Source organism: Acomys minous (genome assembly GCF_964271855.1).
Source record: "Acomys minous genome assembly, chromosome: 4".
Classification (NCBI taxonomy): Eukaryota; Metazoa; Chordata; class Mammalia; order Rodentia; family Muridae; genus Acomys; species Acomys minous.
The window spans coordinates 26,023,597-26,051,260 of record NC_140486.1 but is presented as its reverse complement, the minus strand read 5'-3'; the positions used below and the strand labels follow the sequence as shown (position 1 = coordinate 26,051,260).

Here is a 27,664-nt window from a genome sequence, read left to right as displayed (position 1 = left end):
GTGGCAGGCATCTTACTAGCCGTTAACAAAACTCTCTGGCTCTTCAGCGAGGCTTCCTTGGAAGCTGGCTGTCTGCAGAGATGGCCACATTCCAGTAAAAGGGCCATTTCTGTAAGCTATAGGGACACACCTGAGATGAACCTGGCACCCTGAGCTACGTACATTTAGGAGCCAGTGGAGTTAGTGGCTGGAGGCTGGGCTGAGAGGGTGGAGTGAGTAGAGAGAAACTGGCCCAAGGCAAGGGTTGTAGTGTCCGGCTCCAGTTCCTCTTCTAAACGTCCTCTCTACAACCAGGTCAGTATAACCGACACTGGCTTCCTATATGTGCTTATTCTATGTCACATTCTTGTGTTTTCTACCCACACCCCGTGTGGTGCCAAGTCTCTGATCTGAGGCCAGAGGAATTCTTCTTTGTAGGGAAGCCCTGCCTAATCCTTTTGAGGATTCTGGGATGCCCTTCATTTGTGGCTTTTCTTTCCACATTACTCTGCTGGTCCTTCCTTGTACTGGCATCCTGGGGCTTTTCCTCCTTCTTCCTTCTCTTTTCACTCTTGTCCACTGGTGGATACACCTCTCTAGGAGCCTGTGGGCCTGGTGCCATAAATAGGGTTAGGAGAGTCTCTCCCTAGCCTTGGTGTTATTTGCTGAGCCAGCTGTCCGCTCCTCTTGTATGGCCCCCCCCTTCATTCCAAATTACAGTCTTCAGCTGACAGGAAGCATGATGCCCCCCCCCTCCTGCCCTGTTCCTCTAATATCTCTCACTTTACTATCAAAGCCTCTAGAGATCCCACGCAGCCATTTTTAGTCTAGTTGGCTACGTCATTTATTCCATTTAGGTCAGCTAAAGTGAAGCACTTGGGAGGCACAGTAAGTTACTTGCTTTAGGCCACCAGTCTAGCAAGACAGGGCCCTTTCCAATTAAAAGACATCCTCCTGATAGAGGGTGTTAAGGAGATAGTCTCAGCCAGATCTCATGCCTTAACATCTGTGTTACTTTGGGAAAGTCATTTATGGTCTTTGAGTTTCGGTTCTCTTGCTTATAAAACAATTACTCTTATTGCCTTCATAGATTTGTGATGATTAAATGAGACATCTGTTCATTTATTGCAATGCCTGACAATAGAATAAATGCTGGATGTGGTTATGATAATACACATGGTGGTGGATCGGTAGTGATAGCCGGTTGTTGGTGATGGTACTTGTGCTAGTGACTGTAACAACTGTGATGGTGATGGTGACAATTGTGCTGGTGAAGGTGGTGACTGTGCTGGTGGTGGTTGATGATTGTGATTGTGATGATTGTGGTGACGATGTTGGTGATTGACAGTTCATGACTATTTTCCTTTAAATAAACCTTATTCTTATAGCTTAAGTAAAAACTAAGTTATTTGTCCTTTGCCTTTCCACTGGTATGCTCTCCTCCATCTTTCATATCTGGATTTGGTACTCTCCACTCTTGGGTGGCTCAGGAAACATCCACAATGCCCTCTAGTCGGCTCCATGGCATTTGTAGCACAGTCTGTGATCATCTCTGGAGTAAACACTTTAAGGAAATGTGCTCTGTGGAGCCATGGGTGGATGGCTTTATTTCTAAGATAAGCCAAAGGTCTTGGTTCCCCTAGAAACTGCCCACATGCTCCTTTCTTCTTTTTTTCTTCTAACTTTTCCTCATCTTTCTCAATATCCCCATCTACAAAATTATGGTGGAGACATTTTAGAATCTGTCTTCTAGAAATCTCTTTTAGAATGTATTCCCATATTAGACTTTCACTCAGTTGAGAAAGTCTAAAACCCTAATGCACACGGAAACACACAGTACACCTGGGAGAATTGACAGTAAATGCAGAAATCTTTTTTGTTTGTTTGTTTGTTTGTTTTTTGAGACAGGGTTTCTCTGTGTAGCCTTGGCTGCCCTGAACTCACTTTGTAGACCAGGCTGGCCTCGAATTCACAGCGATCCGCCTACCTCTGCCTCCCAAATGCTGGGATTAAAGGCATGTACCACCACGCCTGGCTGTGGGTTTCTCTTTGTAGCCCTGGCTTTCTTGTAACTCACTCCGTAGACCAGGCTGGCCTCGAATTCACAGTGATCTGCCTGCCTCTGCCTCCCAAGTGCTGGGATTAAAGGCATGTGCCACCACGCCTGGCTAGGAATCTTATTCTTAATGCTCTTTTGCTGTACTTTCTACATTAAACCTTGGAGTCAACCGGCCTTTCTCGTTGTTGTAACCAAATACCAGAGAGACAATTTAATGGAGAAAAGATTCGTTTTGGCTCACGGTTTTGAGTGTTTCAGCCCATGTGGGGAGCCATTTGTCTCTCTACCCTAAGGGGCGATGGTGTCCACATTCAGGGCAAATCTTCCCCTTTAGCTAATCCTCTGATTTGCATTCATCCCAAGGTGTTCCTAATCAGTTATGTTAACTTGATCCCTGGGCAGGAATGCAGTTGCTTTTTACAACGCCCCTGCAGAGGTGATAAGACATCTCTTTTTTTTTTTTTCATAGCTGTGTAAATCAATCTCAGGGAGGCTACCAGATCACTTTGTCTCATGTAGAACATTGGCGGCCTCCCAACTGGAGCTTGCTTCCCAATATTCATCACACATGGGACCACTGGTCTCTGAGCTCCCAGGAAGCATAAGCCACAGGGCTACTGCCCTTATCCTGGTCTCCGGTCTTTTTGTCATGGGGTTGTGATTTCAAGGAGTTATGAAGGATAGCCATGTGCACACTCAGCCATCTTGAGATGAAACCTGGCCAGAGCAACAGGCTTTTCTTGAGTACCATCAAGGACACTATAGGGAAAGCCCTGAATATCACATCCCAGGAACAGATCTGACTCCACTGAAAGGAAGGGCAGGCAAGGGAAGGAGCCCATTCATCGCCTCTTCCCTCATCAGGTCACCACAGCTAGGCAGACTGTAATGGAGCCCCTGGGAGCTGAGGGCTGCTGACGTAGAGTCTTTTCGGCTCACCCTCCTTGGTGCGATGCAGCTCCAGCGTGCTGACTGTGCTGGTGCCATGGCTGGCTGCCTCTGTACCCACACGGTAATGCAGCACTGGATGCTAATGGGTTTTCATTGATTCTCTTGATGGGCCCAGCCAGGGTATCATATAACATTGAAAGCTCATTGGTGCTCAGTGTGGCTTAGGAGACCCAGGGGGCTGGGTCTGTGTGTTCTTGTGGGTGCATGTACTCCACAGCTCTACAAGGGCATCTGGGAACAGCGATTTAGACATCGTGCCACTACACATGCTGAGTGGACTGACTTCTTCAGGTTAGGACCTCTCTCAGACACACCCACCCTCAAGCTGTACTTCCCCCTCAAAGCTATGACTTGATAAGACAGATTGCTATTATGGCATGGCTGATGCTTGTTAACTCTCAGCCTTAGGAACAGCTAATGAATCACCCACAAAGCTCATGAAGACCAATGACACCTGGATTCCATTCCTCTAGGTTCAAGATGAGCCCAGAAATGTGTCTTTTCACAACCTGGTGATCCACGGAGGCTGACACGGCAGTCCTCAAAATGTTCTGTGAGGTACTAGCACAGCCCTCGGGGGGTTATTCCCAGGGCACCCCTGACTTCTTGTGTGAGATTTAACTGTACACACTTTATACAACATGTAGAAACTGAGAGCTACTGGTGACAAAACATTTGATCAGCCATGTCCCAGTGCCCTCAGTCCATAGGCCCAGGAACCCAGCTTGCCCTGGAAAGGATCCACTCAAGTGGCCCTGGCTGTCATTCCTTACTGCTAGCCAGCCTGTCTTCCCTGCATTGTTCTGTGCAGCGTGTGTCTGGGCTGTATGCCAACTGGGTCATGCTTCAGGACCCCTCCAGGATGGGAACCTCCCTTGTTTCCCCTCAGGGCAGGTACTTGGGAGGACAATATTCATGGTGGAGGACAGAGTGGTGCCGCTGGGGGAGGACTCACGGCTTGGTCCACGGATCTTGATTGGCTTACTGCTGGTCATGGACTGGGAGCACGTCTGGCATACGCACTCTTTACCACTGAAGGTCACCTTGTCTCCAATAGGGAAAGGCTTCCTGCAAGGGGATGGGGAAGAGAGTCAGTGCTTCCTGTTCCCAAGATTCTGTGGCTCCCGGTGACTGACATCAAGTGTGCTTGGGTATTCCATAAGACATGTTAGCTTGCTCTCTAGAGCCTCAGCCAAGTCAAGTGCTATTCAGGGTAACAGACTAGCTAAAGCACTCAGCATCCAGGGGGCCAGAACTGGAAGATTTGTTGGGCTACTTCTATCATGTGACAGTGACAAGTCATGCTCCCCAGCTATGACAGGGAGAGGCAACCCGCTCCCCACAGAGCAGTTCTGCCAGCGCGGTTCGTCATACCTCCACATATCAAGAGATCGTTCTCAGTCCCCAAACTTGGCAATTTCCCCCTTTCACTATCTAGACGCTTCTTAAAACCCTCTTCCCAATGAGAAGATTATCAGTCCCTGAACAAAATTTCCCCTCCTCCTCGGCGTCTGTTCTGTTTCTCCAGCTAAGGGGTCTTAAGCTCATAGACTGTCCACCCAGCAAAACAATAAACTACACAGATCTCCAGCACTGCCAACTCTGTTGAGTGGCGGCCTTTGCTCCTGCGGCATTGTGGGGTACTTGTCACATGCACTCAGGGATACCCTATAACAGTTCTCCTCACTGTCTTTTATCAGCAGCGAGGGACAGTGGTGGGAATTCTGGGGTTGAATTGGGGTAGTTATGTCCCCACTGTCCCAATTTTTTGTTGTTGTTGCTATTATTATTATTATTATTATTATTATTATTATTATTATTATTATTATTATTAACACAGCCATTAGTCAGAAATTCTAACTGGTTACTTTATTTGGCAACTAACCGGCGGTTATTTTCCAGGGAGAATGATTAATCAATACTTTCTTTTCCCAAATAAAAATACACATATACTCAAATCATATTTTGCTCATGACTTAATCAGAAATGGCCATTAAATTTTAATACGTTTGTGGGCAGGGCAGAGGTTTTCTTCATTTTGTTTGTATCTCCTTAATGTGTTGCTTGGCATGCAGCAAGACCCTTAATACACATTGCTAAGTTACACACGTGACTGAGCTGCCTGGCAGGAGTGTAGGCAGAGAGGAGCTGGCCAGAGGGTGGTCGGATGACTACCACAGTGGAAAGAGCAGGCATGCTGCAGACCAGTCCCTGGGTGCAGGTCTCTGTGTGCGCCATATCACCCATCACCATGAAAGCTAGTGAGGCTGCACTGGGTTTGATCCCCATTACTGAGGCTTTCACAGATGAGGCCACCTACTAGGGTCATTCTGCCAGCAAGAGGCAGTGCTGGGATGACGGGATGATAGAGGAAGGCTATCAATAGACATCCTTCTGCTACCCTGGGAATGAGAAATGTGGATGCCTGGACCAGATAGGCACTTAGCTTTCTGATTGGCTTCTGAGGCACAAGGTACTCACTGGTTTTCTTGGAGGCCTTTTGAGAGGAAATGGGAAGCCGAGCATGGAGTTTGAATACACATCCTGTTATCATCATAGGGCAAACGAATGCTTTACTTCAGACTGCCTGAGACAAGACAGGATCTGGCCGCTAGACATTTTGAAAAACTACTGGCCTATCAGAGCAATCCACCCACCGTCCAAGTTTCCAGGAACCCAGGGCTCCGTGTAAAGCCTGCATGCTCCTGAGCTGCCTGGGAAAGGCCATGGCACCCTCTTCCTTGGGGCTTTACCCGGAGGACCCTGATCCCCTGGGATGCTCACCTGCACAAGCTGCACACGAAGCACTTAGGGTGGTAGGTGCGGCCCAGAGCGGAGATGACCTCACCCGTGATGAAGTCCCGGCAGCTATCACAGCGGGTGCCGTAGAGCTGCTGGTAGTCCTGGGTGCAGATGTACTCCTGGTTCTTGAAGAAGAAGCCTGACTGGGCCAGGCCGCATCCACACACTTGGAGAAACAAGGAAGGAAGGAAGGGGTTCAGGTTGAGTCCAGGGAGAGTTTGCAAGCAGAAGATCCTTACCAGGGGAAAGGCTGCTGTCTTGACTTTGTCATCAGTAGCCATGGAGTGGTGGCATGTCAGAGCTCATAGGGCCTTTGGGTCACTTGCATTAGAATCATATGGAGCCTCTTCAGAGGTAGATGCCAAAGCTTCCTTTGGACTCCCAGAGGCCAGGGCTGGCTTGTACACTGCCCAGTTGGTTCTAATGTGTATTGCTTGGGATCATGGACTCAATACACTGAATTTCAAGGCCCCAGGATTCATGTCGTGCCACATAGCGGGTGGCATGGATTTGAGAATGAATGAATCACTCATTGAAAAATCTCCGGGGAATTCCCTAAGTGCTTGACCTCCCACCAGGTCAAGAGCAGGCTCCAAATCCTCAACAGGAGATAATTTAGCTTGGTAACGGGCGGGAAATGTGAGGGTTCTTATTGGTTCTTGCTACAGCCAGGGGGTCGGTTTGTTTCCAGTCATCGATGTAAAACACATGATCCTCGAACTGCAAAGAGCTAAATGTGTCTACAGAGAGAAGGTGCCATTCAACACAGGTGATGGGCCATGGGATAGGTACAGACAGTGGGGAAACGGAGGTCCTGTCAGTGCAGATGGAGGGAGTGAAGCATTGACAACACAGAAGTCGATGGAACACAAACACAGGGAGTTGCCAGCCAGAGTTGTATGGGGTGGGACAGGGACACAGTGGTGTCTGCAGGGAGTGAAGCGAAGTCACACAGGAAAAGATGGTTCTAGCCCACTAGGAGGAAGGCAACAGTCCAGTTTGAGAAGTTCAGGTTTTGCTTTTGTGTGGGGTAACTCCCAAGCCATTGGTTAGTGCTGGGGTTGAGGTAAGAGATCCCAGAGGCTATAAAACAATGCGGCTTTTGCTGCTACTCTTGGCTACCCACCAGAACTTGATGGTAACACCCTATTGCTGAAAACAACACATGCTTTGGTCAGAGGACTCAGAGAAAACAAGCTGATACTGACTGGGATGCTTTCTCCAGCCTGGCATTTTATAGAAATAAATAGAGGTTAGGTAAGAGGAAAAACAAGTGGATTTGTAGGTATCCCAACAAGTGAATTTTTTGGGGGGAGCAAGCTCCACCAAAAGAATCTGGTGTTTGGGAATACGATTTCTCAATAGGATGTTAACTTCTGAAATGAACACATTAAGATATGGGGAAGAGGCTGTTTCTTCCATGGAAATAAAAGAGTCCCAGTACAATGGAACTACAGTAAGCAGGCGAGCACACCAGTTGAGCTAAAACTTAAATGGGTCAATCAGGAATCAAAGGACGGTAACTGGAAAGCCCTTGGGGTCTTGTGTCAAGATCCCCTGTGTCTGCACCTATCAGGAGACTGTCTGGTAACTTGGCTTTCCACACAGGCTGTCTTTGGGTAGAAAGGGTTGGAAGAGAACATAAAGTTTAAGGAGTGATGGCTCCCTGTACAGTACTCAACGGGGACTCTGATCTTTGACATGGGTTTTGGTAGATACAAGACGGCTCTCTCAACTCCTGTCAGTGGTGGGGAGCCAATGAATAGTTTGCATGCCTGCCGATCTGCGGAGCCAGCTTGTAATGGGTGACATCACCTTGGTAAACACTGTTTCATTACAGAGAGTTCTGCAGAAGAAGCCAGGCTAAACACACACACACACACACACACAAACAAACAAAAAACAAAACTAGGAGAGCTTTCAGATGGGGGCAAACCTATCTCACAAGTGTTTGCTTACTTCGGAGGCTGGCCACAGGCTTAACAGGCAGTGGGGGATGGGATGACCTGGGAATCAGATCATTGGGCTCCAGTCTCATCCCTGCCACTAAGTCTCTGGATGACCATGAACTTGGCCCTCTCCTTCCTGGGGCCTCAGTGAAGAGGCTGATCTTTTAGAAATGGCCTCCTGCAGGCCTGTGAGAAGAACTTGGGGCTCGCTGTGTGTCTGAGCATTTTGAATTCAGTATGAAGTCTTGCTGGGATGGAGGAGGCGGGATGGATGGTGGTGATGGGAGGGCTCAGCTTTCAGGCGCCGTGGAGATTCATCCTCTCAAACAATACCTGGCCTTGCGAGCAGGCAGAGGCCCAGCACAGGCTGTTCTGGGCATGCAGGTGGTGGATCAATTGCTTCATGGAATTAGCTGGGTCATGGCCTACTACCTCATTGGAAAGAGCTCCTGTTTTTTCCCTTCTTCTTCTTCTTCTTCTTTTTTTTTTCCTCCTTTGTTTTCTCTGCCAACTCCACCTCCAGAGTCATCTCTCCCAGTGGAGAAAACCAGGAGGGCCATGAGAAAACGTGGAACAATCATTTCCTTTATTTCCTCCAAGGAGCTAGAGGAGGAAGTTTCTGGTGGGAAGGATGTAAAAACTGATAAGAATCTAAAGGACTCCTGGAAATACAGTGGGTAGTAGGGAATGGGAGGCAAGGAGCAAACGGGACCGATGCAGCAGATTCATAGGAGGCCAAGCAGAGCCTCACACACAGGGCACATGCTACATAGGGAGCTGGTGAGAATGAGAGCACCTGGGTAGCCATTATGCATGCACGTGCACACACACACACACACACACACACACACACACACACACACACACGCATATGTAAAAGTCTAATGATTAAGAATTAAGAACTTAGGCTGGGTGTGGTGGTGCATGACTTTAATCCCAGCACGTGGGAGGCAGAGGCAAGTTGATCACTGTGAATTCAAGGCCAGCCTGGTCTACAAAGTGAGTCTAGGACAGCCAGAGCTACACAGAGAAACCCTGTCTTGAAAATCTAAAAAACAAAACAAAACAACACCCCCCCCCAAACCCAAACCAAACAACAAAAAAAAACCCCAAAAAGAATCAAGAACTTGGGGCTGGACAGATGGATGACTCAGTGGGTAAAGTGACTACCACATAGGCACATGAGGCCAGTACTCAGAATCCATGTAAAACCAGACCAGTGGCACCCATTTATAATCCCAATATTCCTATAGCGAGACGAGAGTTGTAGACAGCAGGCCTGGAGTACAAGTACATAGCAAGGAACAAGAAAGCCCATCATGAGCAAGGTGCAAAGCGAGGTTGTCCTCTGACCTCTACTTGTGGAGTCCCTCGTACATGTATGCACACACACACACACACACACACACACACACACACACACACACACACACTCAAAGATAAAAACAAAATCAAAACAGATCACATGGCTGGGCAGTAAGAAGGATAGATTACACAAACTTAGAACTGCTTGTTGAAAATGCAGATGAAACACTAGGCATGGTGGCGCACGCCTTTAATCCCAGCACTTTGGAGGCAGAGGCAGGTGGATCTCTGTGAGTTCGAGGCCAATCTGGTCTACAAAGCGAGTCCAGGACAGCCAGGACTACAAGAGAAAGCCTGTCTCAAAAAACAAAACAAAACCAAACAAAAAAGAAAGAAAGAAAGAAAAGAAAAAGAAAGTGCAGATGCATGTTGTGTGTGAACACACTGATTAGAAGGAGGTCTCTCACAGCATGTGCCAAAGAGACATGCAGCACTTTGCAGGCTGCTGGGCTTTTCCTGCGGTCTATATCTCAGGTGTTGCATGAGGGGGCTAGCTTGTTACTAAACAGGTAGCAGGTGTGCAAGTCGAAGATTCAGCCAGAGAAGTCAAGATGCTCAAGACTAGATTTTATAAAATTTCAAGATTATAGTTAGAAGGCCTTAGTGGGCAATCTAACTCAATATTTAAACTATTTTATTGTGAAATATATAACACAGAGAAAAATATATCTGTACAGTCTAAAGAAGAACAAAATATGTACCAAGTTTCTGATCTAGGACAGTCTCGGCAACCGAGGAACTTGTCTGTGGCTCTCTGATGGTGCTGCCTTCTCACAAGGTCCCTGATGTGTGTTTACTATCCTTTTGCTTTCTTTTGTACTTTTTTTTTTTTTTTTTACCATTTGTGATCTATCTACGCATAATAGATCATTTAGTATAGCCTTGTCTGAGCTTGACGTTGCTGTCCGTCTGTGCTTTCTCAGTCTCTGGCAGCTGTGTGTTTAAGACACCCCTTGGGTGGATGCAGCCGCAGGGGCTCTCCCATTGCTGAGAACCTAAGCTCTGGCAAGCACTGCTCTTATAAAAAATGCTGCTAACAGCAACACTAACTCCCTTCTAGGTTTTCTTTCTTAATTGACGTTCCCACCAGCAGACCCCATAGATCCACATTACCGCCAATACTTGGGGAGATCTGGCTAGTCAGCCTGACTGACACGTGTGACATGACATCACAGTATGACTTTAAATTTCATTTTCCTGATGAGTAGCGGACTTGAGAATATTTTCATATGGTTATGGGCCATTTGTATTTCCTTCATGGTAAGATGCCAAACTCTTTTACCCACTGAACCATCTTTAAAATTAAGTTTATTTGTTTATTCACTTTACATCCTGACCGAAGCCCCCTCCCTACTCCTTTTCTCTTGGTCCCGCCCTCTACCCACAAAAACTTTTAGTGGTATTTTTATCTCTTAAAAAGGAATCCTTTTCACTTGTTCCTGCTAACACCCGTGTAGTTCCAGCCTTTTCTGCTTTATGCTTTCTGATGAATGCACATCCTCAGTTTTTACGTTGTTAATTCATCACTGCTTTCCTTAGGACTGGAATGCTCTGTATCACATTTAAGAAATGATTCTCTACTCTGAAATCCTAAAAGGAAGTCTTGATGCTGTTTTCTAGACGTTTCCCTTGTGTTGCTTTTCATATGGCCACAGCCCACCCATCTGGAATCAACATTAGTGGGGGGGTATAGTGGGGATTCAATTTCCCCCACATGGATAGTTAATCACGAAGCAGCTTAATTGTTCTTGACTGGTCAGCAACAGACCAGTTTCCTTATGTGCTTTCCCCACTCCTGGTTCTATATTCAGTTCTGTTGGCCTATTTACCTGTCCTTATCCCAGTAACTCAATGGCTTACACACTAACAAGAAGCAGTGATAGCTGGTAGGATGGGCCTTTGGCTTTCCTGCTGTTCTTCAGGGACGTGCACAGACCATTTTGCTAAGAAATCAGTTTTGACAGACTCCTAAATTCTCACGGGAAACTTCATGGAATGTACTAGAATCTATAGTCCATCCAGCATAGCACTGCCATCTTAAATTTATCTTTTAGATTTATTTAGCTTATTTTCTGGGTATGAGCATATTTGCCTGTATGTATGTCTGTGTACTACGTGTGTGTCTGGTACACACAGAGATCAGGAGAGCGCATCAGATCCCCTGGAACTAGAGTTAACAGATGGTTGTGAGCCATCATGTAGGTGCTGGGAACCAAATCCTGGTCCTCTGCAAGAGCAACAAGTGGTCTAAACCACTGTGCAGTCTCTCCAGCCCCACACTGTCATCTTTTTAATGCCCGTGTCTTTAATTTAAATGAAGATGAATTTCTTTTGATGTCTTATAAACTTAGAACTCTTTATAATTTTTGACCTACACTCATATGCAAGTTTATAGATTGGCATTTTCTCCCACGTCCACTCCCTCTCAGAGACCTTGTGCTATGTAGGTAAGCTTTCTACCAGTGAGCTGTGTTCCTGTCCCTCTTTTTTTTTTTTTTCTTTCTTGTGAGATTTGGTCTTGCTGTTTGCCCAGGCTTGCCTTAAGCTTGCTCAGTAGACAAGGCAGCTCTCAGATGCCTGATCCTCCTGTTTGCACCTCCCAAGAACAGGAATTGGAAGAGGTGTGTGCTAGCATATCTGACTCATGATTTCCTGTTTGTTTTTCAAATCTAAAAATGCATCTCTAAAGTATTAGGGCTCTTTAGAAGAATAACCTCAATAACGTGGCCATTAAAAGTAATAACCTTTAGGGCAATAATCTAGGTTATGTGCTCAGATTTTCCCAATTACTGCATCTTCTTTCTCCGTTTTGGTGACTGGCTGTTTGAATCAAGGTCTTTCAAGGTCTGCATAGCGCAATGGTTGTCACACCGCTTGAGGATCTTGTCATCTTCATAGCCTTCTTTTCTCTCATCCTTCTCTTTGCAGCGTATTTCTTGAAGAGCGTGGGTCACCCACCCTCTGAAGTTCCCTTGAGTTTGGGTTTTGCTGGATGTGTCTTTGGTGCTGATGGACCTGTTCCCCTTCTTACACTTCTGTGGCTCTACAGTTAAGTCTACAGGAGCCACTGGATGCTCGTCTCATTGCACTTTTGTGGTTTTGGGTGGGGATGTGGGTAGAACTGGCCACTGATGACCACGGTCTGGATACATCACTCCATTGGAGGCTTGCAAACTTAAGACAGTCTACTTACCCAGTTCTTTGCTGCCGAATCCCTTCTCCTTTGATAGAAAAGTTTTAACTGCAGGTCCAGTGGTTCAATGTCTTGGGGCAGCTACGGGACTGCTCAGCTTTTAACATTTTTTTTTAGTATGTTTTGGTCACTTTCACTATGACAGGATAAAAATTTTTTTAACCCAGGTTTAAATTCTATTATTCTGAAACTATTGATAACATGTTTTCACTCTCACAGTGCCTGTAGTATCTTTCTGTTTTAACTTTTACACTCCACTTGCATACTTCTCTTTACTTAAATGATTGTTTTCAATCACTATTTAACTTATATTTTTAAAGGATCGACTTTGGTTTTGTCCATCTGTCTGCTGTGGCTTTCAGGGTGTCTATCATTTCCTTCCTCCCATTTTCCTCAGATTCAGATTCAAGTTTTTAGAATTAGATGGCATTTGCCTCACTAATGTTCAAACTCCTTTTCTGTTGTGATTAGTTTTTTCCTGAGTACCACTTCACATTTTCTAATGTAAGTATTTTATATATCATGTCTTTATCTCTCATCACTGCTAAGCATTTTCTATTTTCCATTACAGTTTTGCTAATTATTGTAGGTTACATCTCATTTCTTCCATCCTGAGGTCACTTTCCTTGTGCCTACATTACATACTCCAACATTTCATTTAATGAGGGCCTGTTGAACAAAATTCAGCTTTTATTTCTAAAAATGTTCCTTGAACAGTTTTTAACAACACACAATTCACACAATACAAACTCAAACTAATTAAAATGTATAACTCAGCTATGCTCAGTTAAGCTTTGATGGTATTTAACTTGCCTATTTTTCCTCTATTGGGTGTCCTTTTCATATAATCTGTGCCTGTGCCATGCTCAAGGCCACAAAGTTCTATGTGTAACATCTATTTTCTCTTTAAAAATCTTACAGTTTAGCTCATATGTTTATCTGTGAACCATTTTGAGCTAATTTTTTTTAAGTAAAACTCCAACTTTATTGAACAAAGGAATAGATGGATTTTCAAGTTTTCACATCATGGTTATTTTTTAAAAGCCATCTGATCCAGTGCAGTCCTTACCAACACAAGATGTCTATTTTTGTCATTTGTATTTTGTCTAAATTTATATTCATAAATATACTTAAGTCAATTAGTAGTACATGGTAATATATGGCACACACACTATTTAAGCTGGTAATAATGGACAACATTGAGCTAATTTTTATGTGTTTGGTGGAAACAATATATTCTCTGTCTTTTTTTTTTTTGGCCTGTGAATACTCAATTTTCCCAGAACCACTTCTAGAAAAGACTGTTTCCCCCTGCCCCCTATTTAATTATCTTGTCACCCTTGTTAAAAGTCAACTGGCCATAAATATAAGGGTTTATTTCTGGCACTTGATTCTATTCTATTGATGGCATGCCAATCACAGCACTAGTTTCTTACTTTGTAGCAAGTCTTTAAAGTGAGAAGTGTTGGGTCCTCAAAGTCATTCTTTCATTGCTTGCTCTTTGTAACTTGATATAAATTTTATGGGCTGATTTATGCTGTCTCAAAATCCATATGTTGAAGCTTTACCCTCCTCTCTGATGGTATTGGGGGATATGGCCTCATAAGACAACTAGGTTTAGGTTTAGATGAGGTCTTGAGGGTAGAGCCCTGTAAGGGGTGGCATTAGTTCCTTTATAAGGAGCTCCCTATCTCCCCTTTCTCCTTCTCACTGTCATATAGACATTGTTGATACTGTGGCTGTCTGCAAGCCAGGAGGAGCTCTCACTAGAACCCTACACATTGGCATCCTGATTTTGTACCATTCTTCCCCCCCCCAAATATCAGAAAATAAATTTCTATTTTTAAGCCAATCAGTCTATGTTGTTTTTATGACAACCAGAGGTGACTAAACTGTATGTTATGTTGACCCAGTTGAATTCTAGCTGTCTTAGCAGTATTGAGGTTCCCGAATTCATGATGAAGATGTGATGGTTTTCTGTTTGCTTCTTTAGTATTTTCTAGTTGTCACTATATTTTTATTTTTTGTTTTTTGAGACAGGATTTCTCTGTTTTACAGAGCCCTGGCTATCCTGGAATTCACTCTGTAGACCAGGTTGGCCATAAGCCTGCCTCTGCCTCCCGTGTACTGGGATTAAAGGCATGTGTCATCATCATACTTGGCATCACTATAATTCTTATGTTTTACTATATTTATTTGTATGTGTTTACTATTGTAACTAAAAAGTTTAAACTTTATTTATCCATCTGTTTATTTAGTGTGTGTGTGTGTGTGTGTGTGTGTGTGTGTGTGTGTGTATGATGTAGTGCATGTGTGGAGGTCAGAGGACAACTTGTGGGAATCAGTTCTCTCTTTCCACCATGTGGGTTCCTGGGATTGAACTCAGTCTGGCAAGGTTTGTTGGCAAGTGCTCTTACCCACACTGAGCCATCTCAGCAGCCTCTGGAATTGTTTCCTTGGTTTTATTATTTTTAACAGTGCTGGGAACTGAACCCAGGACCTTGTGTATGCTAGGCAAATGCTCTACCGCTGAGCTATTACTTCTCTAGCGCTCTCAAATTTATTTTCAGATAGTTCATTGCCAGTGCATAAATACACAATGCTTTTGGAATATTGATCTTGTGTTACATATGAAACACTTTGTTTATCAGTTCTAATAGATTTCTCACGCATTGGCTGTACATGAGATCATGTTATCTGCAATGGGAACTATTTTCATCCTTTTTTCTCAGCTTGTGTATTTTTTACTTTGTTTTCATGCTTAACCCGGTATATCATCGAGTAGAAATGTTGAGATCAGAAGTTCCCATCTTGTTCTTTATCTTACAGGGACATAGTCTTTGACCAGTAAGTTACAGCGTTACAGCTCTAGAGCCTTTACTCTAGAAAAATGGCTTTGCTAATTACATAATCCTACTCTCCAACTTTTACAAGTATTTTTTTCCTCTCTCCAGTACATGAAAGAGCATCCCGCTGTTTTCTGGCTTGTTTGTTGCTATTAAAGTGTCGACTGTCAGCCTACTTGCCATTCATATGCAGATGATCTGTCTTTTCTTTCTGGTTACTTTTGAGATTATCTCTTTATCTTTGATGATCTGAGGTTTCACTCTGACGTATGTAGGCTGCTTCTTTTATATCTTCCTGCAGGGTTTTATTATACAGTTATTAGATACTGTGGATTTTAATGTATACTCTACTCTCTGTCGTTTCTGACACCTCCTCTATGATTTATATGTTTGCCTCTGAGTTATTCATTTTGCTCTGTTAATTCTCTGAGGTCTGGAATAAGACTGCGTTCCTTCTGAATGGATTATTATTTGCTTTTTTTTTTCCTTCTATTTGTCAAGTGTGAAACTTTGTTTTAAATCTCTGACTCTGGAAAGCACTTGAAGTGATCTGAACTGAGCTACAGTCAAGATGGAAGCACCTTGGCATTCCCTGCCCTCCTACATACCATTGGGGGCAGCACCAGGGGCTGAAGAAACACCTCGAAGTGGACCCCTACCCTGACCAGGAGGCTTGCAAGATCCTGGCCACCCAACTCCTCAACCTGGAGGAGCAAGTCGAGACCTGGTCCTAAGGGTGCAGGTACAAGCAGAAGGGCACCACCACTGAGCATGCACCCTATCTCAACCTGTCCAGCCTTGCCCTACTAGATAATGTGCACCCTTGAACCCTCATCCTACCCTATCAGACTCAGCCTCTGGTTGTACTACCAGTACCCGCAACAAAGATGGAGAAGCAGAGACCCCTCCCTCCACCCAAGGAAACCTCCTCTCTGGTCAGCAAGCACAGTTGCTTTTACTGGGGCTGGAGAGTAGGACCAGGTGAGTCTTCCTGGGACAACCACCCCCCCCCCCCCGGCTCGCTGAAATCCTTAAGGAGGCTCGGCATCTAGGTATCAAGGTGGAAATGGTATGTCAGACAATGGACCAATCTCCAAGGAGTCCTGAATCTATAGGAAGGTGTCCCGTAGACCCAGCAGTGCCACGTCTGATTCCCTAATCTGCACATCCTTGCTCTCAGCTTTCATTGTTCTTTTCTGAGAGGACTAACGTACCCGAGGCTAGCCCCAGTCTTACTGTAGCTGAGGATGACTTTTCCTAGTCCCTCTACCTCCGCCCTCCAAATTTGAAATTTTGTTTTGTTTTATTTTTGTAGTTGTTTTGCTTTTGGCCTGGAATCAGAAATCTCCTCCTAGATGATTGGCCACTCAACAACTGTTTGTGAGATTTTTTTGGTTGTTTAGATTTTTTTCCATTATGATATATTTTTCGTTTAACATTCAATCTATTTTTGGCCCACGCCCCTCCCCTGTGCATCTTTGAGTAGCACCTTGCAGGGCCATGCTGTGTGGTCCCCTATTATATGCTAACTTTGGTGGCTCTAGCATGGTCTATTTTTCTCCATGATCCACTTAGGCATGAAGATAAAAACTTTTGCCTCCAAGCCTTTGCACAGGATAAAATCTGACCCTGGCTGTTCCACCACCAGCTCCCTGATTGTTTCTGATCTTTGCAGATTCCTTTTTTTCATCGTGGCACAGTACAGCCTGTCAAAAGAGTTGTAAACAGGCATGCACAGACATTTCAGAATTTTAAACGAAGCACCTATTGAAGGCAACAAATCTCCTTCCTTGTTAGTGAAGGAAACCCAAATCCTGTCATTTGTTTTATCTCTGAGTATCTGACCTAGAAATATTCAGAAAAAAATAATGGTCTATTTTCCTCCTTAAAAATCCCCATCAAAGGAGACTCTATAACCTCCTCATGGTGATTATCAACATGGCCAAATTATTCTTTTCTCTGCATTCACATCCTTGAGATCTGAGGCTTCAGATTTCCCCACAAGAGGCACAGTTTCTCCAGGAGCTTGAATCCAGGTTGGCTTTTAGCTTGTTTTGTCAATAGGGCATTAACAAGTGTGGTCCAAACTGAGGTGCTAAAGGTCTTAATCATTGGCGAGTGTCCTCTTGTTGTGCTTGGAGAGCTGACACCGTCACATGAAGGAGGTCAGGCCCAGGAGTGAGGAGCCATGTGTGGGCATGAGTCCATGGGTTTATTTTGTTGTGAACGAAAGGCAACAGCTAACACTCAGAGAATCAGCTAACACTCAGAGAATCAGTTGCAGAGACACACGACACATCCCTGCCTTATGACATCTTCATTGTTTTTATTTCCTGTCCTGCTCCACTTTCTGAGATGTAAAAATAGCCACTCACCAAAACACTTGTATAGCTTCCACTGCACTATTCTAGAGTTTCCAATTCTGACTATGAATATGAAATTTAAACCACACAAATTAAAATTTATATATCCTATATATGTTTCCATAAACAAATTCGAGAGCATGAAATTCATACTGCAAAAGCCCAGTTGGAGCATAAAGAAAGGGATTTAGGATTTTTCTCCATGGCAAGGGAAGCCAATCTCAGATACATGAGACTGAGGTGAGTATTGATAAGAAGAGATCTGGAAGTTTCCATTGACCATAAATTCAATATAAGCGAACGGTAAGAATTGGGTCCTTAAGAAATCAATACATCACGAGTCCCATCGACAGAAATGTCGTGCTTGCTGTATTTTGGGAACCATGATTTTTAAGAAAAACATTGACAGACTAGAATGGATCAAAGAGGAAGCGTCAAGATCATGACACAGGTGGGAGTCGTTTCGCAGATGAGGTTCAATCTGAGGAGCTGTGACGCAACTTGTCATGGGAAGACCTGGTGACAAACACCTCAAGTGCAGTCAGTCACAGGGAGTAGAACGCGCACGTCAGACCTGGAGACCGCCAGCCTAGGCTCAACAGGTGCCAAGTCACAGGTGCTTAGTGCTGTCAGTCACAGGGAGTAGAACGCGCACGTCAGACCTGGAGACCGCCAGCCTAGGCTCAACAGGTGCCAAGTCACAGGTGCTTAGGTCAAGTTCACAAGCAGCGCTTCAACTAGATTGGCTGCCTTGTGAGCCCGGCAGCCTCGCCTGAGAGGCAGAGACGGGAGGTGCAGCAGGAGAGGTGTTTGTCAGGACCCTGGCGTGAAGCGCGGCTTGTGAGCGACAGGACTCTTGTTCAGCTGAGTCCCTCTCCCTTCCGGCTGTGCTGCTCCTTTCTGTTCTGGAACCATGAGCTAGGGGTGGGCGTAGGATGTAGGACACTGTGAGTCAGCTCTATGTGGGTAAGCTGTAGCAACCAGAACATCTGTTTCCAAACGACAACCCTCACGGAAGTCTAGGCAGACCTTTCCTTCCATTAAACTCGGCTTTATGAGAACTTCCATACTGTCGCAGAATGGCTGCACGTCTCAAAGCCAGGCTGGGTTTACCCAGGAGAGCGTATACTCTCATTCACTCTCCAATTGAGTGACAGTCACGAACAGCAGTCTTCTCAGCTGTAGATGTTAACCTTAAGGGTTGATTGTCCTTTCCTCCTGGCCAGCCCCTGTTTCTTTGAAGAGGCCAGGACCCCTCTTCTCCCGACATCCATCCATCCATCCATCCATCCATCCATCCATCCATCCATCTCTAATCTCACTAGAACCTTCCCCTGGGATCTCCACTGCCTAAGGGAGAATTCTTAGAAGAGTGTGCTGGCCTTGACACTATCTTTACAGCTTGTTCTTCCTGTCTGTAGGCATATGCTGGCAGTGGACAGCCAAGAATCTGAGAAGGGAGCTGAGAGATGGCCTCCTACCTTGACAAGTGAAACATCTGATGTGGAAGTGGTTGTTATGGACACGGACCACCTCCCCTTTGCAGGTATCTCCGCAGCGGTAGCAGTGGATGACATTGGAGCTGCCCCGGGGACTGTACGGACTCTGCTGGTAAGGAACTGTAAAAAGAGACAAGAGATTTAGCTAGAAGAATAAAAATTCAGAAGGGTAGAAATTATCCCCCCCCCCCCCGTCCCCGCCACCAAACAAAAGTCCTCAGCACATTGTATATGCCAGGCTTGGTACTGCATGGCGGGGGGGTGGCTGTCTGAGATGAGTCTATTAGCCTCCTCCAACAGGCAAAGACTCAGGCGGTCCATATAGCCTTTCCTTGTAATAATAGAGGCCAAATGGCTAAATGAAGGAAATGAAAGAGGAAGCAGTGTACAGTCCTATGCTGTATATGGTCGGGGCCAAAGCCAGATAATGATAGGGACCCTTGGCACCAGCTGGAAAGGCCCTATTGCCCGATGATGCTCTGGCCACAATGATGCTTCGGGGCTTGTAAACAAACCCACCACACTGTGAGTCTTGGATAGCACATACTATCATATATAGTACAGAATGCTTGACCATGATGACAAATGATTGCTGTTCATTTTATGTTTCCTATACCATACTTTCATTGTTACTGTACAGCCTAGCTCTTTAAACCATGGATGGGTCAAAGCCTCATATGAAGTCAGGGAAGGCTGCCAAAAAAAAGAAAAAGAAAAGGAAAACAAATCTGGCAACAGTAAAAGATTTCTGAACATGCAGCAAAAAATAATTATTCCAAAATCAAATGTGTTGTGAATATAAGTGTTCCAGGCACTGCTCGCCTATGTTGCACTGTGGGACTTCACCTCAGCCTTGGTTTTGAAGACACTTACAGACACCATATATGCCACTGTCCTAAGCAGTGCCGGTGAATGGTGCCTCAGACACCTTGGCTCAGGTCTGAGAGCACTGTATGTTCTGATCTGCAGTGGTTTTACTGATCTACAAGGGTTTCTCCTTTCATAGAAACACAATAGTGTAATTATGGAAAACAAAGACTCTTGCTACCTTCCAACTGTCAGCCTTTAGCATGTAAGTAAGCACATAGATGCATCTTTGGGTTGTGCTGTGTTAGGATGTCTGGTTTTAAAAGCTGCTGCCTGAATTGTTGACTTGAGTTCCACAAAGAAAGTGTTAAGTCAATTTTGACTTTGGCTAGAGGCAGAATTTCTGATAATTTCTGAAATGACTGTAATAATACTTCAGAAGTTTTATACAGCATACTTGTGCAAAGTGCCACGGTCAGCACTGGGCAGTCCTGGGGAGATCTAATCACGATCAACCTCCTGTTGAGACCTGCACATGGTTACTTTAGAGATCAGACTTTCCCTGAGATGTAGCTGGTTTAACCACCCTGAAATCTCGTCACTTGGAATTGAATTATAGATATCTGTCTACACCCGGGAGACTCCAGGGTTGAAATGATATTAATAGCTATCATCGGATCCAACCCGATGGAGTAACATTGTCTTTGAAGAATCCAATTTCTCTTTAGTTAGCTTTATTAGCCTTTGACAGAACATTATTACGTTCCTTTATTTCCACTCAAAGTTGGAGACACAGTTAGTTAAAAAACTATCTGCCTATACTCTGTTAGAAGGCTCACTCTTGTCCTGAAAATACCACTTAACGCATGCGGCCTTCATGGGTGAGTGGATTCTGAGTTCTCTTGGACTGTTAGCAACCTTGAACTACAGAAGGATGCAGAGAGCGTGTCCTCTGGACGTTCTCCACCTAGTGTAGTTGCAGTCTGTTCACTAGCATTTGAACGCCTTCTAGGCACACGAAGGAGTGCACAGGGTGACTTATTTGGCAATGGAATGTGAATGGAAACTGTGTGTGCTCCTTCCCTCAAGCAAGAGCAAGCCTTCGTTGTCATGGCCACCAAGACTTTTTGTTAGTGCAACACAAATCTCTCTTTCTCCATTACTCATCTTTTCCTTTTCTGTCTTTTTTTCCCACCAAGACAGGGTCTCTCTGTATTAGCCTTGGCTGTCCTGGACTTGCTTTATAGACCAGGCTGGCCTCGAACTCACAGAGATCCACCTGCCTCTGCCTCCCTGTCTTTCTTAAAGACAGAAAAGAGAAATAAAGGAAAAGCATCCATTAGCCAGGTTAAAAAAAATTAACTCATTTGAATGAGTTAACATGGAAAAGTGCATTAACTGGCCTGCAAGCAGCTGAGAAATGACTCAGTGGATACGAGCTCACAACCTCCTGTCACTCCAGCTGCAGAGGCTCTCACAGCCTCTTCCGGCCTCTGTGTGCATCCATGCATGCACCCAAGGGTGTGTGTGCATGTGTGTCTGTGTGTGTGTCTGTGTATGTGCATGCACGTGTGCATGCCCATGTGTGTGTGTGCTTGAGTTATGTGTGTGCCTGTGTGTGTGCACACATGCATGTGTGGTTATGTGTGTGCGTGAGCATGTGTATGTACATGTGCATACATGTGTGGGTGTGCACGGGTACGTGTGCATCCTGGAAATGTTGGCTGGAATCACGGCCATTATGCTTCCATTCTCTTCACCTAGAATGTTTCACAACAACGTTCCCTGCAGCTCAGTCCATTTTTCTCTTTTCTCTAGTTTCTGCTCAGAGTCCCCTGGAAAATATTACACTCCCTTCTCCTCTCTGGCTTGCGAGAAAACATAAATCCTGCTCATATGAGCAGCGTGGTGATATACCACTGCCAAGGGAAGCCAAGCTGTGAGCCTGAACATGAAATAAGAACAAGCAGTACAGCCATCCGCACCAGCGAGGAGGGCTTGGAAGGCTCTCAGTCTCCCACCCGCGCCGCAGCGCGCGCGCGTTCATCTGTGGCTTTCATTCAATCTGTCTAATAGTTCAAGAACCACCACTTAAGGTCAGTTTAAATTTTTTTTTTCTGATTTAGGGAAGTGGAATTGCGGGCGTAACCCTCCATCAGAATTCAGTCTTTGAGACTGACAGAAGAAAGAGATAAAAGTAGAGGGCGTAGATGAGGAAAACGGGCCTTGAGGATAAGGATGCTGCGCAGAGGAGTGTTTATCAGTAGATCATTAACAAAAAAAAAATCTGTGCACCCCTCTGAGCGTTCCTCCAGGTTGCTGATGAAGGATGAATTCTTTTTTTTTAGACAGCTGTCTCTGTGTATCCTTGACTTCCCTGGACTGGCTTTGTAGACCAGGCTGGCCTCAAACTCACAGAGATCTACCTGCTTCTGCCTCCCCAAGTCCTGGCATCATAAGCATGCACCTCCATGTCCAGTTATGGAGGTTGATTATAAAAGCACGGTGTGATTTGATCTTACAGGTATCCCCCCCACTTTGAGACAGGATTTCTTTGTGATAACAGGCTTGGCTGTCCTGGAACTTGCTTTGTAGATGAGTCTAACCTTGAACTTACAGAGATATGCCTGGCTCTGCCTCCAGAGTCCTGGGATTAAGGGTGTGTGCCGCCATGCCTGGTTTTTATAACCAGACAGACCTCTGGGGTCAGCGAGGTTGGGCTGAGATAGGGCCATGTGTACCCTTGCTCTGGCAGCTATCTTGTTTCTGGTGAGATTTTGTATTTTTGGTTTAATTAGATTAGGAAATTGACCTAACCTTTTGTGTGTGTGTGTGTGTGTGTGTGTGTGTGTGTGGTGTATGGGGGACATGTGGGAAGCGTGTGCCACATCTCTCCATTAGTCTGTATAACTACCGTGAATACTGATCTGTTTGGATTTGGGTTTTAATTGTGATGCTAGCAGACAGAACCTGCGACTTTGCATATGCCCAGCAAGCTCTGTCCCACACCCCAAATGCTGATATTTGACAGTTGATTTTCTCCTGGTTATTCCCCCCCCCTCTTTAAACCTATAAAATAGTGAGGTTCAATCACAGGGCTTATCACATTTATCTTACGAGTAAAGGTCTTTCAGATTTCCAAGATGATTTACATACTGATTTCCAAACTGCCTCGTGTGTAAGGAACCTGTCCTTGAGAGCAGCATTTAAGGGTGTGATGAGCCTCATGGGACAGTAGCTCTGTTTACTTGTGATATGACTGGGTATTGCCAAGTGTAGGCATATAGATTACATCATATGTTCTCACCGTGCTTTCAGGGAACCTCTGGCTTCTTTTAGAATTATTTGGGTGAGAGTCATTTCTGTTGTCAGCCCTTAGCAAGGGCTATCTAGTAGCGCAAACCTGACATACAGAAACAGCTTATATCAGCATTGTCCAGTATGCTAGTCCCCAGCCATATGTAGCTGCTGCACATTTGAAATGTGGCTAGCCTGACTGAGAAACTGAATTCTGAGTTAAACTTAACTTTAATTAACATATGCTTACATATAAGTAGCCATATGTGGCTAGTGGCTACCATATTGGACAGTGCAAGTAACAGTTTCAGAAATACAGCATCAGGCAGAGGAAAAGAAATTAAGACTGGTTGAGTTCTGGCAACACAAAAACAACATGTGTAAATTATATCACATATGCCAACTTTGACATATTTTTTTTTTGAGATAGAGTCTCTCTATGTAGCCCTGAGCTTAATTTAGAGCCCGAAGAGATCCTCTTGACTCTGTCTCCTGAATGCTGGTATTAAAGGTATACACTGCCACTCCTGGCCCAAATTGTTCATTTTCTTAATTCCCTTAACATTTTAAAGGTATATTAAAAATTTATAATTGTGCTGGGTGGTGGTGGCGCACACCTTTAATCCCAGCACTTGGGAGGCAGAGGCAGGTGGATCCCTGTGAGTTCAAGGCCAGCTTGGTCGCCAATGTGAGTCCAGGACAGCCAAGGCTACACAGAGAAACCCTGTCTCAAAAAAAAAAAACCCCAAACAAAAAAATTGTAATTGGGACCAATTATATACACACTTACACATCCTGAATTTGATCTCAAAACAAAAGGTTCTAAGCTGTGTAGGATGCTCTGGTTTTCTTGGGCTGGAGAGATGGCTCAGTGGTTAAAGAGCACTGGCTGCTCTTCCAGAGGCCCAGGGTTCCATTTCTAACAACCATCAGCTGGTTCACCACCATCACTAGCTCCAATCCCATAGGATCTGATGCCTTCTTCTGGCCTCCATGTACTGAGGGGCACACGTACATATGCAAGTAAGATAATTTGCTTTTATTTTATGGCTAAAAAAACCCCCTTAATTATATATATATATCTCACATTTTCTTTATCTACTAATATTATTTATTTATTTATCCATTATCCATTTAATCCATTAATCTGTTGGCTCTGGTGAGCATATACAGTCTTTAACTTGCCTCAAATGAATGGTTATTTCATGAACAATGGTGTGCAGACATGTCTGTTGTATGCCTACTTAGGTCCCTCCAAGTACAGACTGATGAGAGATATGGCTGGATGGATTATATGACAGCTCTAATTTTAGCTCTTGAGGAACCTCCATACTGGTCTGTATAGTGACAGCACACATTTACATTCTGCTCAAGTGTGTATGAACCCCCCATCCTCCCCCATCCCCCCATCCTCCCTCATCCTCCCCCATACTCCCCCATCCTCCCCCATCCTCCCTCATCCTCCTCCATCCTCCCTCATCCTCCCCATCCTCCTCCATCCTCCCCAGCATTTGTTTTCAGTGAGTCTGATCTGGCACCTGATTCTGCACTTGTGTTTCCTCCCTGGCTATCTTTCCACACCTTCATGGACCTTTCTCTGAGAGGGCTGGTGTTGACCTGAGGTTTGTTCCCCTCTTTGCTGGTACCTACTTTTCTAAATTTTGGATAAACCATGACTTCTTCAGCCTCAGCTCTGTTCTTGGCCACCAAGCATCTTAGACAACAAGATTTATGAGTCTCACTCTAATTAACAAACGGTTTTGCCTTTGTGGTCCGCTTCTGAGTTTCTCTTCTTCCACACTCTATCCTCTCTACTAAATGGCCCTACATTTAAACTAGACTCTGTTTTATGCTGCCAGATTTATTAGTCTCCTTAAAAGCAGATAATGGTACAGTTTCCCCCATAAGCATTACAACTGAGAAGTTATGTTCTTCCTACCCATGAGCCACCTGTGCAATCTTCTCTTCCTTCTCCCCAAGGGTCGCTTGACCTTGGAGATGAAAATGTTCCCATATTTTAAATAGAGTGTCTTTAGAATAGTCTTTTTAAAAGTAGAGGGTATGCGGTGCTGGAGTATAATTAAAAGAGCAACAAAACTGACTTGGAGACATTCTAACAGCTTGAATAATTGGCTAGAAGTGTAATAAAAACAGCAGTGTTTCTGGTTGCAAGGTGAAACATCACGCAGAGAACCCACTGCTTCTGCAATGAGCTGGCAATGGCCTGGGGCCCAGAGAAGTGCACACCTAGGCAGGGTGCAGGGTGCAGCAGCTGCCACTGTATAGCTTGCTGACTTCATTAGAACCCAAAGTATCCTGAGTGTGTTCTCAAGTGCTAGCTAAGTACCCACGTGTGGATCCTGGAACTTTGTAGGTACAGAGTGGCTGTGCAAAAGGTCAAGAAGCATCTGGTAACTCACGGTGGGTTGGTGGGTTTGCTTTCAGAGTTGAAATAGTCCTGTTGGCATGATTTAGCTTCCAAAGGTGAGACCATAGAGACACTAGTCTCTGCACTGGAGTAGAAAAAAGCACACGGCGCATCTGGTTTCTGGGATTGGGAGTAGGATGGACTTTGGATTATAGCCTTGTGACCTGATGGCCGTGTGACTCAGCGAGTTTCAAAACTGAGCCCTCAATGTTGCTATCTTTAGAGTGGGCATAACTCAGCCCAGTTAAGGTAACTGAATTTGTGTTCAGGATGCTCTTTGACAAAATAACTTAGGCTCAAAAAGCAATAACTAATCTTTTTTTTAAAAAGATGTCTTTATTTATGTATATAAGCACTCTATTGCATGTATGCCTGCATGACAGAAGAGAGCATCAGATAGCAGAGGGCATCAGATCTCATTATAGATGGTTGTGAGCCACCATGTGGTTGCTGGGAAATGAACTCATGACCTTTGGATGAACAGCTAGTGCTCTTAACCACTGAGCTATCTCTCCAGCCTCCACAATAACTAATCGTAAAGGCCTTCTGAAGTCACGTAGCCTTACCTCGAACTCATTGTAAAAAAAAAAAATTTTTTTCTGTATTTACCCCCACCAGCTAGCCACTGCACCTGGCTCAGACAGTTCTCAAACCCACTGCTGGACAAATCCAGCAAAGGTTCCTTTCTCTCTCTTTCTCCCTGGTGGCTGTCACCATAAAGCTGTTGGTTGCAGACCACTAGCCATCTTGGGCAGACTTTTCCTTTTCGGGGAGCTTTGTGTTTAAGGCTTACAGTGGGCTGCAGAGGAATGTATGGATTGGGGGCTTCCTCCTGTGAGAATGAGACAAGACCTGTCCGTGATAGTCCTGAGTATTTTGAGCACATCTGATGTTTCCAGGGTGTTTGTAGTGTGTGCTTATCTAGAATAAGTGAGTGATTGGCTGCTCGTGGTAACCTGGGAGGGTCATGTCTCTGTCAAGATAACAGTGCTCATTGAAATAAGGCCTTTGGAGCAGAAAGGGGCTGGGAGGTCATCCAGATGCGCTGGCTTGGGAGCCCCACGAGGGCTGAGAGCATGCTCTTTTCTACCAGTTGACTCTCAGCACCGATCGTGTGGTACAGGCTCGTCTCACTATGCTGCCGTTTCCTTCCCATTTGATGAATAAAAGAAGGATGGAACCGATTCATGAAACCACTGAACAAATGAGTAAGCTGAGGCCTGGAGGAGAGGCATTTGTCAAACTTGTGCACACCCCAGAGGCTTGCCTCAGAGCACAAGGATCTCTGTTTTAGACCAACTGGACCAGAGTCGGCACACCCAGAGGTCCACTGGGCTGCTACATAGGTGGCCAGGGTCAGCTTCCCAGATTCAGAAGCCCAGAGCAAAGCAGGAAATGTGAACACAGACGTAAAGTTTGCAAGGGCAATAGACAAAACTCTGAAGGGTTGTCTCTGTGTCCGGAAGCGTGCTTAACAAGCTGCACATGTCCTCCCAGTGACTGTCTTTCACTCAGAGGACAACACCACTCTCCCCACTCACTTTATGGATGAGGAAACCGAGACCCAGAGAAGGAGGCTCCTTGCTCAAGGTCATACAGTTAATAAAGGGCAGAGTCAGAGCCCAAAGCTAGCTAGTCTGACTCTGAGATGCTCTCACCACAGCGGTGGTCTGCTGGCAGAGGCTTTTCTGCATGAGCACTGGGGCTGGACAGCTAAAGGAGCCTCTAACTTCCTCTAACAGTGGCCATTTATTTTCCAAAAAGTCATTTGGAAAAGACCAAGAATGATGATTGGAGAGTCCTAGGATACGTACAGGACTCGTGCAATTCAGCACCCTTAGCAGAGGATGAAGAAGCCATAATAGCTATTCTCAGGCCAGGGCACATCAGCCCTGAGCAGTTTCCCTGGCACAGGCAGAGGGAGCTTAGCAGGTGCGCATACTGGTCCTCAAGAGAGGCAAATTCGGTAGGTTCTGGGCAGCTGTAGCAGGATGGAGCCTTCTCACTTGCCTTGGTCCCTCCACAGATGGGCCTCGCCTGACCACAGTTTCCCATGTCAGTAGGTTGAGAGGATAGGTTATCACACGTGCGGCCGCTAGGCAACAGAAACATCCTCCCCAGCCTGC

At 45.1% G+C, this 27,664-nt stretch overlaps 1 protein-coding gene across 2 annotated transcripts in view; it reads right to left on the bottom strand.

The window, feature by feature from the left end:
* Nucleotides 1-27,664, bottom strand: part of ABLIM3 (actin binding LIM protein family member 3) — a 115,110-nt gene that overhangs the window by 53,339 nt on the left and 34,107 nt on the right. For both annotated transcript variants that reach the window (XR_014779038.1, XM_084780850.1), the window contains exons 3-5: nucleotides 18,989-19,126; nucleotides 5,774-5,957; nucleotides 3,945-4,057 (exon numbers count right to left, since the gene is read on the bottom strand). Coding sequence is in view for 1 of the 2 variants with exons in the window: in XM_084780850.1 (XP_084636976.1) it covers nucleotides 3,945-4,057; nucleotides 5,774-5,957; nucleotides 18,989-19,126 (435 nt within the window). In the remaining variant the exon portion in view is untranslated. The remainder of the gene's footprint in view (nucleotides 1-3,944; nucleotides 4,058-5,773; nucleotides 5,958-18,988; nucleotides 19,127-27,664) is intronic.